Source organism: Haliaeetus albicilla, chromosome 16, assembly GCF_947461875.1.
Source record: "Haliaeetus albicilla chromosome 16, bHalAlb1.1, whole genome shotgun sequence".
NCBI lineage: Eukaryota > Metazoa > Chordata > Aves > Accipitriformes > Accipitridae > Haliaeetus > Haliaeetus albicilla.
In genome coordinates this window covers 24,691,248-24,705,925 of record NC_091498.1, presented here as the reverse complement: position 1 = coordinate 24,705,925, position 14,678 = coordinate 24,691,248, and the positions used below count along the sequence as shown (strand labels likewise).

General features: G+C 39.4%; 1 protein-coding gene across 1 annotated transcript in view; it reads left to right on the top strand.

Annotated features, from left to right (window-relative positions):
* Positions 1-14,444, top strand: part of ELP4 (elongator acetyltransferase complex subunit 4) — a 154,553-nt gene extending 140,109 nt beyond the window's left edge. Inside the window, exon 10 of the mRNA XM_069804006.1 lies at positions 13,874-14,444. Coding sequence (XP_069660107.1) covers positions 13,874-14,005 — 132 coding nt within the window. The 3' untranslated portion in view covers positions 14,006-14,444. The remainder of the gene's footprint in view (positions 1-13,873) is intronic.
* The last annotated feature ends 234 nt before the right edge of the window (positions 14,445-14,678 follow it).

The window sequence follows — 14,678 nt, the reverse complement described above, 5'->3', positions numbered from 1 at the left end:
TCAAATAAGATCATCTGATAAGGTTGCCTGGTCTCTTAGGTTTTTACTTATTTATAGGAAGAAATGTTTAAATGGTATTTAGAAGAAATACTTACACAGGGCGTACAAAATATATTTCTTACCCGTATTTCTTCCCTCCCTCCAACCTGTTTTCATGCTATGGGTCAGGACTTAACAGCTCTCAAGAGTGTCTGGCTGAATAGCAGCAGGCTTCTAAATCTCAAATCAAGTGCTCTTCAAAGCACCTTACTTCTCTTGAGATAAAAACTTGAGGCAGGTTTTTCTATCATCTGGCCTATTCATCACGTATAGTCTACCGAATTGTTGACATTTCTAAACACTAAAGGGATTTTAAAGATCTTATTGCTCTAAAGAGACTTACTTGTAGTAGGCAATAAAGAAGTGAAATGAAAAAAATACTGACACATGACAAGCACAAAACTAAATAACTGCCAGAAACAGCTGAAAGCAAATAACTATAATTTGACATATAGTTTCTGTACAAAACACATTTTTGATGTAGGAATCTGCTCAAATGTTCAGCCCTCGCCCCCAACTTCCAGATAAATAGTAATGTTTATTTTAATCTCAATTAGTCACAAAAGTCTTGTATTTAATGTGATACCAGTTTCCGTCATTAATATATTTGTTTGAGTTTACACTGAGTCCTACTATCTTAGATAGTCCTTTAAAAAGGAATTAGCATGACCTGTCTTTTAACCTTTCCCCTGCAACTTCTTATTCTGTGCTTAAACTTCTCTTAAAGCATTGGTTTGCCAAAGGGTAGTCGACATGACCACTTGATCACCAATGCGATTTTTATATTTTTTTGTATAAGCAATATCAATCACTGAGTAAAAATACGCCACAGTATGTTTTCATAGCAAAACAGGTTGATCCAATATTACAGATATTAAATTACACTTCAGCAATTTCTGAAGTCTAAGATTGTTTGGTACTAATACTATGAAAGGCTTTGTTAGCTGGAGTTTTAAACTGTATCTCTCGTGAGTCATGGGGGATTAGTACTGAAAATAAGAGATACTAAAATATGAATTATATAATGTCTACATCCTTACCTGGGAGTTACAGGAACTGAACATACTTCCTATATCAGTGCCAGTTTTTAGGGTGAGAAGTCAATGATAATGATAGCAGAAATTTTTTTTTTTTTCTCTTCTGGCTTCATTTTTGCCTTAGCATGGAGCATCTGACAGTGGCATTTGTCACTGCAGAGCTGAAGTTTCTAGCTTGTGAAAAGCTGCAAACATAAACAAACTGGTGGTCTGTTTAGCAGCCTTGGTTTGTAAATGTGCAGAATTTTGTAAACCAGCAATACATTTACCTATCTAAATGATACTTGCTTTTAAAACAGAGATTAGTAATAGTAGTTTCCACTTACATAGCATTTTTTCATTTCTCTAGCACTGTTTTAAAGTGATTGGATAATTTGTGTTTCTCTACACATAATAATCCTGCAAGGCAGACTCAGAAAATACCTGTAGCAAAGAAGAACTTGTCCATGCATGAAAAGCAAAATAATAAAAAAAAAGGAAGATAAAAAGCTCCAGAAAATTAGTCTGCTTCAAAAAGCTATTAAATTGTTCCTATCCCTGAAGCTTTACAAATGTGCTAATTGTTGTGTTCTGGTCATGTAATATCTTTCTGCACAAAGTTAAGGCGCTTTCCTGTTGCCGAAGCCCTTGTGCCGTCTGGGGGAGGGACTGGCGGGCAAAGTAACACGGGGTAATGAATCTTCCCTTCGGGCAGCACGTGCTTCAGGTCTGAACGCCCAGAAATGCTTCACAGATGTGCTGGGCTGCCTAGCAATGGAGATTTTCTAATTCTAGCTGACCTAAAAAAGTAAATAGACTACAGAGCATAGGGCTACTCCCAGTATAAAACAATACTCCCCCAGCTAACGTTTACATTTTGCCCCCCTTTGCGCTCCTTCATAACCAGCGACTTGCCAAACCTGTGACACTGGTCTCTGGAAACAGAGGCACTCAGGGACATATTGTATGGGTGGTTGGCATTGTGTAGTCGAATGTAAAACAATACAGCTCACACTGTCTCAGTGCTGTCTACAGCAGTAATACTGCGTGCCTTGGAGACATTCTCTAGGTAGACACATTGGCCGTTATCAGTAACTCATACGCAGTCGTAAGTTGTGCGTGCATTTGCATGTATAGTTACGTATTGTGTTTGTGCACACAACTTCTGCAACTGATGTGTAGGAGGAAACCAGCGTTGTCAATGCATACAAAATCTAGCAAAACCGCTGAGGCAGCATTGGGGCAGCCCAGAGCTGGACTGGTCCAGAGTCTCAGAGCAGCTCCCATTTTCTCCTGTTCTTCTTAGGAAAGCACTTCAGCAAATTTCATAGGATCTAAAGAGACTAGATACTTGAAATCAATGGAAGCTTGTAGGCAATGTGTATTTTAGCAATAGCCTGCAGAACTGTTCAATTCAGAAGTGTGTTTGCATTTCTGTTGTCTCTCTTCTTTGAGTTGGCAAATCGGGCATTAAAATGCACTTGTAACAGAGACTTGCCAGTGCAAGTTACCTGTCTTGGAGCATAATCTTTCTGTCAAGTGTTGAAATCTATCTGGACAATTTTATCAAGAGGCAGAATACATTTTATCAGTTATTTGTGTTGTTGCACACCCTCAGATAAAGTGGTGGGTTTTAAGTGGGTCTATTAATGAGTTCTCTGTAATGTGACAAAATATTTAAACTGAGACAGAAACTTGAATAGATTACAGTGAACTTTAACAGATAGCTTTGAATGCGAACTCAAATATTGGTTAGTTTTCCAACTTAGCTGAAATTTTAGAGGCTGACAGTAACAGTGTAGTATGTTGGACCTCCTAGAACAGATGCTTCTGTCTCTGCTATTTCTCCCTCCTCGTCGCTTACATAGCTTTTGTTTGTACACACAGTGTCTTGAACACTTCTCAAGCTTCCCAGTAGAGAGACCCAACTTGTTGTAGAGCAATGCGGGCATCACCAGCAACTCTGGAACGTTTCCAGTGAGCCATCTGTGGTTTGATACAAGATCCATACTTTGTGGCATGTTGCAATGTCATTCAAAGAAAGAGGAGATACAGTGGAGGCACTGACTCAATGAGAAGCTTCATGTAGCTGTAGGACTGAATTCCTCTCCTTGACCTTTTACACTCCAAGTTAAGAATTTAGTTTAAGCTAGTCATCCGGGTTTCCTGAATAATCAGCAGAGATGGGCAAGCACTTGCAAGGATGATTCATCTCATCCTAAGTATATAATATAGGTTAGACTGAATGGCTGACTTGTACACAGCTGCAATTCAGGTTGAATGAATCTGTCAGGGAAGAGAATGTGACACTAACGTTAGCATCCATCCAGACTATCCTGAGAGCCCTAGAATTACTTGCATCCTGGGTCCCACACTCCTCTTATGTAAGCTCAGGAAGGAGAAATTCAGCAAAAAGAACAGATCTACAGGAGAAATGTTAGTCTGCTTGCTTTGGACATAGACAATACCATGAGACTCCTGAACTACTGTTTGAATTTAGAACAGTATTTCCATTCAGCATTTAGACAATGTATGAGAGAATCTTAACTATAACATGCCTAGACAATATATCTCCTCCATCTTTCCCTTTCTTCACTCCATCTTCTCTTCAGCCCTTTGTCACTTAATTTCTTCCCCTATGCCTGTTCTCTTTCACGTGCCTTTCTATACAATATTTTTTCAGTTAGAAGGGAAAAAAAAATTAGCTTTGGCATTAATACAGTATTTATATATCATGACATTTTTCCTTCTGCCTGGATATTTTATCTTTCACTTCTTCCTTTTTACCCACTTCGTGTATTCAGACTGTAAACTCTTCAGAACAGAGACAATATGTGCTTGATAAGAGCTGGATCAGTAAGGATTATAGTAGTATGCTATGTAAGTATTTAGTACAGTTCTAGTTGTAAGATTACCATGTATTTCTCTGAATTTTGGATCAGACAAGCAGTGAACAGCTGTAGTCCTTGGATAGCCTATAACCATCACTGGTTAATCCAGCCCCCTTTATAGCACGGGGAGCTTCTTCATTATGCAGAGACTACAGTTATAATATAAAGCAGGTCTGCTACTTGTACGTGTGATTTAGAGCACTCCATGGTGCCAAACACTTGGCATTCTCAAGCGTCAGAGAAGGTAAATCTTCCTGATATTTTTATATTTCCCTTGTGTCCCTTCACACGTAGCAAATCTTCTTTAACACATCTTGGAGTTTTTCTTTGGTATGAAAGAGTTTGTTCAGACAATTGTCTGTACTTTTCTTTCCTGTCACTGAAAAGTAGTGACTAATGCTGCACATCCAAAAACCCACCCATCTCTACTCACATGTTACTGGAACTTCTTCAGCCATCTGAAATCCCCTAGGAATTCAGTTTACATGAACATGTACAGAATTGAATTTTATTGGTACAGATATCTCTGAAAGACTTTCACTTTGCAACAGCCAATATTTAAATATATCAAGTTTTAAATTCAGACTCAGGAATTCAGATTTTAAGTACTTTACATAGTTTTCTGGTCAGAGAACAGAAACAGTACCATGTGGCATATCCAAACGAATCAGCACAGTTTGAATTCAATTCTCCTGGATATTATTATATCACTTCTGTAAAGCAGATACAATGAAGAGCTGCACTGAAAAGGCACATATTAAGATTCAGCGTTCTGAAACATAAAACGGCTTTTACAAAATCTATCACAAAAGGAAGTGGGTTTATTAATGGTTCTTAATTTTGCCAGGCATCTTTAAAGTCACTGTTTAAATAATCTCTTTGTAGTATTGGAAACCCAGAACAAAACATCACTGTCCTGCAAATGAGGTGAAAGTGAGAACTATCCTGGTTTTATTTTACATTCTGTAGGTGATGGAAAATAAGAGGTTTAGAATTGTGTTCAAGTATTTTAAGTATTATTAGTTATATATAAAAAATTATGTTCATATTAGCAATGTGTCCTTTAGCAGACAGACAGGGATATGTAGGTAGAAGTATATTTATCAGCTATTCTTGGTGGAAGCCTTCTCTCAACACCTGATGTTAACAATAATTAATTTTGACGGCTCAGATTATGCTTCAACTTAAAAAAAAGAAATAGGAGATGCATATGGTAGATGTGCTTATTTTAACATGGGTTGGTATAGTTGTGATTAGTTATAAGTCAATCATGGTTACCTGAAAAGTAGAACATTGTAGAATGCTCTTTTTAAAAGTCAAGTCTTTTGTCTTTATAATCAGTTTAGAAAATGTATCCATTGCTGTGATTTAAAAATGGTCATGTAGCATCTGTGAATACAGCAGAACAAGAAGAAACTGAGTTCATGTCCATGATACAGAAAAATAGTTACCAACGGGTTTGTCTCCTGAATTTGTTAAAATATTGAGAAAATTGTAATGTGAACGGGAATGTAAGAGATTCATAGTAAATGAGTTTTAAATTAGTTTGCCTCAGACTTAAATGCAGTTACGGGAGGATAGTTTGGCACCATTCCCTCCACAAGATAAATATTACAGATTGTGAGACCCACCATTCTCTCCACAAGATAATTATTATAGATTGTGAGACACTATCACTATTTGTGAACCAAATTTCAGGAGTGTCATACGATTTCTGCCTGATATGGGTCTAGGCCAGTTGGAATGACTTTTCTAGTCCTTGCTGTGAGAGTTTATAATGCCTTCAGTGGTAAAGGACTTATTATTTTGTCACTGAGAAGTGAACTTACATTAACTCAAAAGTATTTTTAGGTTTTGTGGCATTAATAAGAATTTTATATCTTTGCATAGTGATATTGTCAGATTTGTATGTGAGTTGTTACAAAGTTATGTCAACATAAGTGATGTGTCACTCCAGTAGACTACATGTCATATAAAAGATAATTCATTTCATCGTAATACACATATCTGGTGTCTCTCAGTCGGCAAACTTGGCAAGAGAAGAGGCCAAAACTTATAGTCACCTCCATGTCAAATATTTGAACAAACTCTTCTCTCTAGAAGAAATTTATTTTCATAACTTCACATCTTTGTGTTTATATTAAGCCCAAAGGCAGTAATTTGGTTTTGCCAAGAAGACCAGTTAGTTACTGTGCTTGATGATGACCTGTTAAGAAAGCAGTGAAGTCACTGACTGGCAAGGCTAAGGTGCTCCTGAAATGTGTATCTCTTAAGGAGTCTGTAACCATTTGGCAGCTACCTCAGTCAGAAATGCAAGATGCAACCTGTGGGAACATCAGGTAAACCTGTTCATTCGGGACCTCTTTCACCCCATAAACAGACATATTGCAATGGCCTTGCAGCCGTGGCTCAGGGCACCGCAGAGAATCAGTGCCACGTGTTGCCGTTGCGTTGAAGGTATACCCAATGTCACCGGCGGGCTCAGCCACCGCTATTAAATCCTTCGCCCGCTGCCCAAATACGAAGAGCAAAGCAGGTCCGGTGAAGGTAACCAGGGTCACCCACCAGTCCTGGTGAGCGCCAGACAGATCCATAGTTATGAGGCAAGTCCACTGTCAAGCTGAGAAGCCAGGACAGCAGGTCAGGATCATACCCGGAGCAGCAAGCTCCGCGGTCGGGCCCTGGAACAGCGATAGCGCAGGAAAATGGCCAGGGCCCGAGCAGAGCGCAGCTCCCCAGCAAAGCGGGGAGCACCTGGCAGAGCTTTGCCAGCTCCTTCTTGCACAACTCTTTCTCACCTGGCAGCCCAGTTTGGGGGTGCACAGCTGCACTCTGTCACAGCTGGCCACGACCACTGGCAGCTAAAGCCTCCCGTTTGGGACTGTCGTCTTCACTGCAAAGGTAAAGAGGCAGCTCAGTGGCTGTGGAGTAATTTGGCATCCCTCCGCCGGCTCCCTCTTTTCTTAAGATGCAAGTTGCTTGTTTTCTTTTCCAAAGGCCTCCATGTCCTTTTCCCCAGCCTGCCTGTGAGAGTGTGAGATCTTATTCATTATCAAGAAACCTATTTCCAGTCAGGTAATGGTGACCATCACTTGACAGTTTGATAGTTTTCAAGCAAGTAACGGGGTTCTTCACTCTAAGAGGAGGTTTTATAAAGCTTCATTGCTAATTCCTGCTGATTTCTCCTTAAAACCCACCTTTTTCATTATACTTACAAAAATGCTGAAGTCTTTTCCTAGGTACTATGATAATAGAAATAATTACTAGTAATTATAAATGAGGTAATAATAAAAAGACATAAAAGGGAAAACATAATGCAAGGGGTGCATTATGGGCATCATAAGCAGAAGAAGAAACAGAAACAGGAACTCAGCCTCTGTACCACAGACTGTTCCTGCTCTCTCTTGTGTGGGCTTTATGGAATGGCAAGAGTTCTGTCTGCTTCAAAGAGAAATAAGTAGGATATAAAGCTCCCCAACTAGGAGTCTGCATCTTTCATTTTCCCAGCATTCCTAAAATTCTTCTCCCCACCCCCCTCTTCCCCTTAAACCAAATCCCTTCGGCTTTGGTGACTTCAGTCTTCATGGAGTTGTAGCAAATGGAACTAGAAGGGATCTAGAGAGGTCATTAACCCATCTCCCTGCCCCAAGGCAGGACTGCAGCCATAGTAGACTAATAAACAATTTTTTTTTTTTTGGTCAAAGATCCAAATAAATAGAATCGTAAAGTTTTTTTTTAAAGTTTAATTTGGGGAAGTTTGGGCTCGGTTGTTAAAGCTTCATGTAACTGTTAGCAGAGTCACAAGGTTAACTTCAGTGGAATTACTTTCATATATATCAAATTAAGAATGAACTACCACCTCTTTTTTTATGAGAGTCAATGATTTTGCATCACTTACGTTATTACATACTTGTTTGCTACAGTATTACACTTACAATAGCTACCAAAATACAATAATGATTTTTGGAGTAATATGAAGAATTACTTTGGGTTTAGATTTTTGCTAATATATGTGTATCTGCTTATCATATTGTTGCTAAATATTTTTATACTTTTTATAGTTTAAAGCATTTTAATGGAATATGTGATTGTAGTAGCCCTCAGTTAATTTTATGAAATTTTGCTGTAGCTTGAGTGTCTTCCACCTCAATTATTTCTGAGTATTTTAGCCAGTGTACAAACAATCTGTACAGACACACGTTTCCTCAAATCTGAAAAGTAATTTTATGAACTGGTTGTTGTTTCTAGCATGTAGGTGTAATACTGGATTTCACTAGTTGCCTCCCCAATGCAGTGCCAGTAGATTCCTCAGAAGAATATGTGTAGCTTATATGTACAGTTGTATAATAATCAGTTCTTTAATATTATCTCTAGTAGCTAGCTCTTTGTTTAACCTGTCATTGGTTACTTAGGTTCAGTCATACAATTTTTACTTCATTTTCAACCCCTTTTATAGTCAGTTAAAACCTGTGTACTGTTTCTATGCTCTTTGTAACTGAGGTATAATCAACATCAAGAGAGGTTGTTAGCAAAACTACTGGTCAATCCTCTTAAGACAAAAAAAGCCTTACATTGGAAAGTCTGTTTTTTATAATAAATCTGTAAAACAATCCCCTTGATACAGTAAGCTACACTGGCAAAAGCACTTGCTAGTATTTTTGTCTACTAGGGTTGTTGTTGGTTTAAAAAAATCAGTTACACCCCAACCAAATGTACCAGCCCACTGGAAGTTCCTAGAATAGCCACGTCTTGGATCTTTACATTCCAGTCTTACAAGGCAGACCAGTATCAGAAAACCATCAGTGCTCTATTTGGTCCTCAGTGCTGGGACTGGACTAGCTGATTGCTCGGTGCTGGGACTGGACTAACTGATTGCTGGGTGTCCCTTCTGGCCTGTCATTTTACATATTCTTATCTTCCACCTCTACTCGCCCCCCACCCCCCGCCCCCGTCGAGAACAAATGAAGTAATTAGAAGTTTTCTTCAGGCAGAGGGAGGAGCAGAGGCAAAGTATGTAATAAGTTTTGTCTGAACTGTTTTCCTTTCGTAATGCATGCCCTAAAGCTGTGTGCTTAGCTGGGTTCAGTGTAATTGTTCCTATCACCGCAAAGCCTTCAGGACCTGCCCGAAACAGAGCAGGGGGGAAGCACCAGCACTCACACCGTGCCCCTTCCCTGGCTGTGCCTTGTGCGCTAACAGCCTTCTTCCATAGCCAGTTATTTCTTAAATCAAGTGAATGAAGCTTAGAGTCTGATTCCGAAGATCCTACGTTTAAACCTTTCTGACAGCCTCCATGGGTGAAAATAATGTGAGATCATGTAATTAAACACACTATAATAATGCAGATACACAATTAACTTTGCACAAAGGAAGTTTACTCCAGCATTCCCTAGTTTTTACACTGACAAACTTTACCTTTCTTTGGTACATGCTTGAAGAAATTATCACAAGGAAGGTGATTATAGGATCCTATTTTCACTTGCATATTTACTTTTGCCAGACTATGACCGTTTTGCCTTAAAATATTGGTGCCCTACCAGCTTGCTGTAGGCTACGGGAAGTTTTATGTTTACCCACACGCTGGAATATTTTAGTGAAAATCTTCAATTATTTAAAAGAACGAATGAAAGTACGCAATTTTATGTCTACCGTTTATGCCAGGGATGTGTTTTGGCTGTCCTGTGAAAATCCACCTCTTTGGCCCAGGCACACTTGGTACTGCGTATTCAGCTCGACCCTTTTCCAGGGCTGTACCTGCTTTTCGGAGCAGGAGGTGAGCCGCTGGGCGGGCAGGGGACACCGGGGCAGAGGAGAGGGGCAGGGGCACGACGGGGGACGGAAAGCGGCGCCAGCAGGAGAAAGAAGGGCAGCTCCAGAACTACAGGTGGGAAGAGGAGGAGGACAAAACAGGGGATGAGGGAGAGAAGGGGCTGAGGCAAGGAAGGGTGGCCTGGTGCTGAATTTGGACCTAGGCATTAGGAAGTGGAGCAGGGGATGGAATATGGGCAGAAATGGGCAAGAGAAGCCCAGAACTGGCAGGAGCGGGAATGAAGAGCTCGGAAGCAGAAAGCTGAGACTGACTTCGGCAGAGGGTGGGGAGCGCCGATAACCGGAGAAGAGGCGTTTTTGTCATGAAGACCAGTTGCAGGATGGGAGGCCTGGGCAACGAGGACTGGGATTGCCGATGTGAGCAAAATCAGCCTGATTCTTATCAGACTGATAAGAGAAAAAGAGATTGAAAGGGATGGAGGTCACAGCCTCAGAAATAGCAGAGAAGTCTGTCCAGCAGAAAACATTTTGTCCTAAACTGGGACTTTAAATGCAATTGTTTCTCTGTGGTCAGCAAATATCTGTGAAAATGTCTGATCGTTCTGTAATGCTGGTGTTCAAAAAGGATCACAGCCTATTCATGCTATCACTTACTGCCTTAGTTTAAGTGACTGCAATGTCCCTATTGGTGCCAAAAATAAAGGCCTGTTTAACCTGTGGATGTCTGTATAATGCCGTACAATGAATTTGCAGTTTGTTTGTGGTTTAAAATTTAGAGTATTTTTTGATGGTGTTAAAATATTTAATAGGATTAATATTGCAGCCCTGTTTATATTTTCAAGCTGCATGCAGAAAATATAAGGAATGATATTTTGAAATGCCTATTCAGACTTTATTCAGAGGTAGCATGTGTGTGTGCTATGATTCAGGTCTTAATGGCAGGATAACATTCAGGTTTTTTTCAGAGGACTCTAGTGTTGCTTATTGTTCAGAATACGTCTGATCTGAGGATCAACGTGGCATACGCAGTGAAATATGCTTTCCTGGAAATATGTGATTTGTTGTAATGTTTGAAAGTTGGGATTGTAGAGAGGGCAAGGATTGCAGGAGGGATGGTCTCATAATTAAGACAGTTGAAGGATATCATGGAAGGTATGATGTGTCTCTGCCTATATCACTGAGCTTCCATGTGATCATATTGCTTCAACCCAGCATTTTTATGTCTCTCGCTTTCTGAGTGCCCAACTTGGGGTTCTTGGAGAAATACTAAACACTCACAGCTGCAAATGAAGTTAGCATTTGATCATGTGAAATGCTGTATGATGCTAAGCATTCTGGAAAAGCAAGTTCTAAATGCCTCAGATTGTGTTTCTGAAATCAGTAGATACCTTTTGCCATGTGTTTTATGTGTCTCAATTCTCTATGCCTAAAATGGAGGTAACTTTGCTGCCTTATCTCACAAGAATATTAGGAAAATAACACAGCTGGTGTTTGTGAAGTGTTCAAGTGCTATATACTGACATGTGCTATTGAAAAGCCATTCTGTCTTCAGAACAAGGTTTGAATAGTATATAATAAATACGTCAGAAAAGTTCAGAGTAAACAGTTACAAGAAAACAAAATACTGAATAGCCAGTCACTAAATGAGCAGTGTGCATCCTCTTCACTGAATAAGATGGGGGAAGAAGAGTATATGTGTGTATAATGAAACACTGGATCATAACAAATACATCTGTAAAAGCCTGATTCAGTCCTACCATCCAATCTGAGGTTCTTTAATTTTTACTTTTCCTGTGTGAGTCTTTGCAAATTTATGAATATTCTCCTATCCATTTTCTGTTTATAATATATATTAGAGAATGAACGCAGCATTGACTAAAAGGCTGTGTAAATATCGAAGTTGTTTTTTCTTTTGACCACACTTCAAGTCCAGGCAGGTGTGGAAGGGTTTACAGTTGTTCCCTATCTGTGATAGTAGTTACTCCCTGTGCAAGATGAGTTTGCTGAGTCTCAGTTCGGTTTGCTCTTCATCACCTTGCTCTGAATCCATTGGCAGACTTGGCAAAAGAGTCGGTAGTTGCAGGAAGAAGACAGGGGTACTACATCTCCCCTAGACGAAGCCACTTCTCCCCCTCCCCGGTGAGGGCAGAGAGATGCTGACAGTGAGTGGGAAATGGTTGGATTAGTTCACTTGTGTCTCCGCCTCCCACATACCAGATACCGTGTACCCTGCCAACAGTACTGTACACTTTTTTGGAAAGAAAATGTGACTGAAAGATCTGCCAAGTGCTCCCCTGCACTTCCCGGCTTTTCCTCATCCTTCGTTTTCCACTGGTTACAGCCCCCCTCGTACAATCCAAGTTGTACATTGGCTCTTTCCTGGCAAACGTTTTTCTCAGCAGACAAACAAGATAGGCACGTGCCCGAGGTGGTAGTGTGTCAATGTAGAAATGAGGCATCATGGACCACAGTTCACCTCCAGAGCCGTGCTTAACCTTCTTAGGAGTAAGGGAAGAACTGTAAGCGAAGGATACCAGACCACAGCGCTGCTCTTAATACGGTGAAATGCAAGAGCTGCATAGTTACTAAATAGTATATATGGGGGGTGGGTTTTGATGCATAAATTGCGCTTCACAGGCAACGTGCTACAAGTAAATACGCACATTTCTCCTATTTCAACACTGAGGTGCGTCATCTCACCCAGGGCGCAGGCTTTCCTGCTCCACGTGCATTATTACTTTATGCATTTCCTTCCCTTGGAGAAGATGACAACCCAGCACACGTTCTTCTCCCTGCGCTGCCCACAGCCAGGAGCGGCCAGTGGTAGGAAGCACTTTGGAGCCCCTCTCAAGTTACACCTAATTGCACAATCTCAAAGCCAGCAATTAAGTGAACAGTCAGCCCACTGTAAATACAGATATTTCTTATGCTTATTACTAGAACTCTTATCTTATCCTATAAAAGTTGCAATAATATTGAATAAAAGGCAGCTGTATTTACGTGTTGTGATAAAAGCAAAAACATAGCAGAAGCAGAAAATAAGGATAGTCCACACGGCCTCCTAATAACAGTTTTTCAGCCATTACTGTTAACCCTGTTCCCTTCAGAAGCGTGTGCATTTTCAAAGAAGAGCCACACGGTTTAGCCTTTGCCTACTAAATCTTTCAAGAAATATGCTCCTTCCACGATACCAGGTTTCATAAATTATTGCACTGTGTAGGAGATGCTCAACTGTTTCATCTGACCGGCTTTCAGTACCTCACTGTGTCCAAAAGTCAACCAGCAATTAACCAAGTAAAGCCTCCGTTTTACATTAATTTTCACCTTACTTTACAGAAGCTAAATGGTAATGTCATGTCTTTTATATACCTCCAGTGTAAAAGATCCTCAGAGGGAGAGTTGAAATATTTTTGTCGTAGTTGAAAAATAAGGTTTATTACGCAAGGACTGTGTGCTTGTGGACAACCATGTAGGCTGTGTCTCAGTTTCCTCATCTGTGAACTGGATGTAATGTTCCTACAACTCACAAGGGATGGCAAGGTTTGATTAGCATATATGATTGCCTTATACAAATGCAACTACTGTCACTGCTTGTTTTTATTAACAACTATCGGTAGAATATGAAGAAGAAACATTTAGCAGAATAACGCTAGAACCAGCGTGAGGCTTCTCCATCTTTTGACCATTACATCATTTATTTTCAGACTCTGCCACAAAGTATGCGTGTTTGAAATAAAACTATACTTATATTGTAATGCCATAGAAATCAAAGGATTTGATGTAGGGGTTGACATACAGGCAAAACATTTGTTTTTAAAGGAAAAATGCCCATAGATATAATTAAATACCTTGAGCAAATTCAGATTTTGTTTAGAAAATTTTCATGAGGAAAAAATCTATTCAAATTGACAGAATCCAATGTATTGAAAACATGTAAAGCTGTTTTCAGGTCAGCCTAAAAGAGTGTCTGGGAAGTGTTTTATTTGTGTGAGTAAACATTGATCAGTTGGGAAAAAGACTGCATTTTGAAATATGCTATGGAAAATAAATTCTACTGCAATTATTCTTTTTTTTCCCTCCCTGTTTTTTCCTCTCTCTCTTTCTTCTCTCTCTCCCCGTCTCTCTCGCCCTCTCCCTCCTGAAAATCTCCTGCCACAGCGACTGCATTTGCCTCCAGACTTGTCAGACACAGTGAGCCGCACAAGCAAACAGGATCTGGCAGAATCCGCCAAACTGCTGAGCTCAGGATGTGGTGCTATGGCCATCGGCAAGAAGCACCTGGACTTCTAGTGATTTCTGCTTAGCAGTTTCACTCAGATTTATATGACACTCTAATTATGAGTGTTAATGACTTATATAAATATTTTTCTTAATGATTTGACCCAGCAGTCTTTAAAAATACATGTTATCATATGGTGCCTTCTTTTTTTTTTTTTTTTTTTTGTCCTGGTTTCTTTGTACTAATTTTGGGCTGTTTGGATTTTGCTTTTTGTTAAAGCTTCTGTTATGTTGGGTCCTGCCATTGTTCTGCTCGACTGGAAACGTACAGTATTTTGTTCCTTTCCTTAAAATATGAAAATTACTCTTACCCTTTCATTTCCAGATGGTTTTTTACAATAAAAATAAAAGGATATTTTTCCCCGTGGAATTTTTATATACTTACATTTAATATTTTGTATGAATAATAAGTTAAGTTGGACGGTTTATTGAAATAAAGGAATGAAACTAAGCATTAATTGTCACGTGTTATTCTGAAAGCAAACTACTCACTTCTGGTTTTAAAAACATTAATTTTTGTAATTGAAATACCATTCTTAAATTTCAGGAAATCTTTATATTAGTTTATTAAATTTATTTATTATTATTTACTAAATATGTAATAATAAATTTTAAATGTGTAAGATCGTTTTTACTCTAATATGCCAGTAATTAAGTATGGTTGTTTTTTGAATCAGAATATATT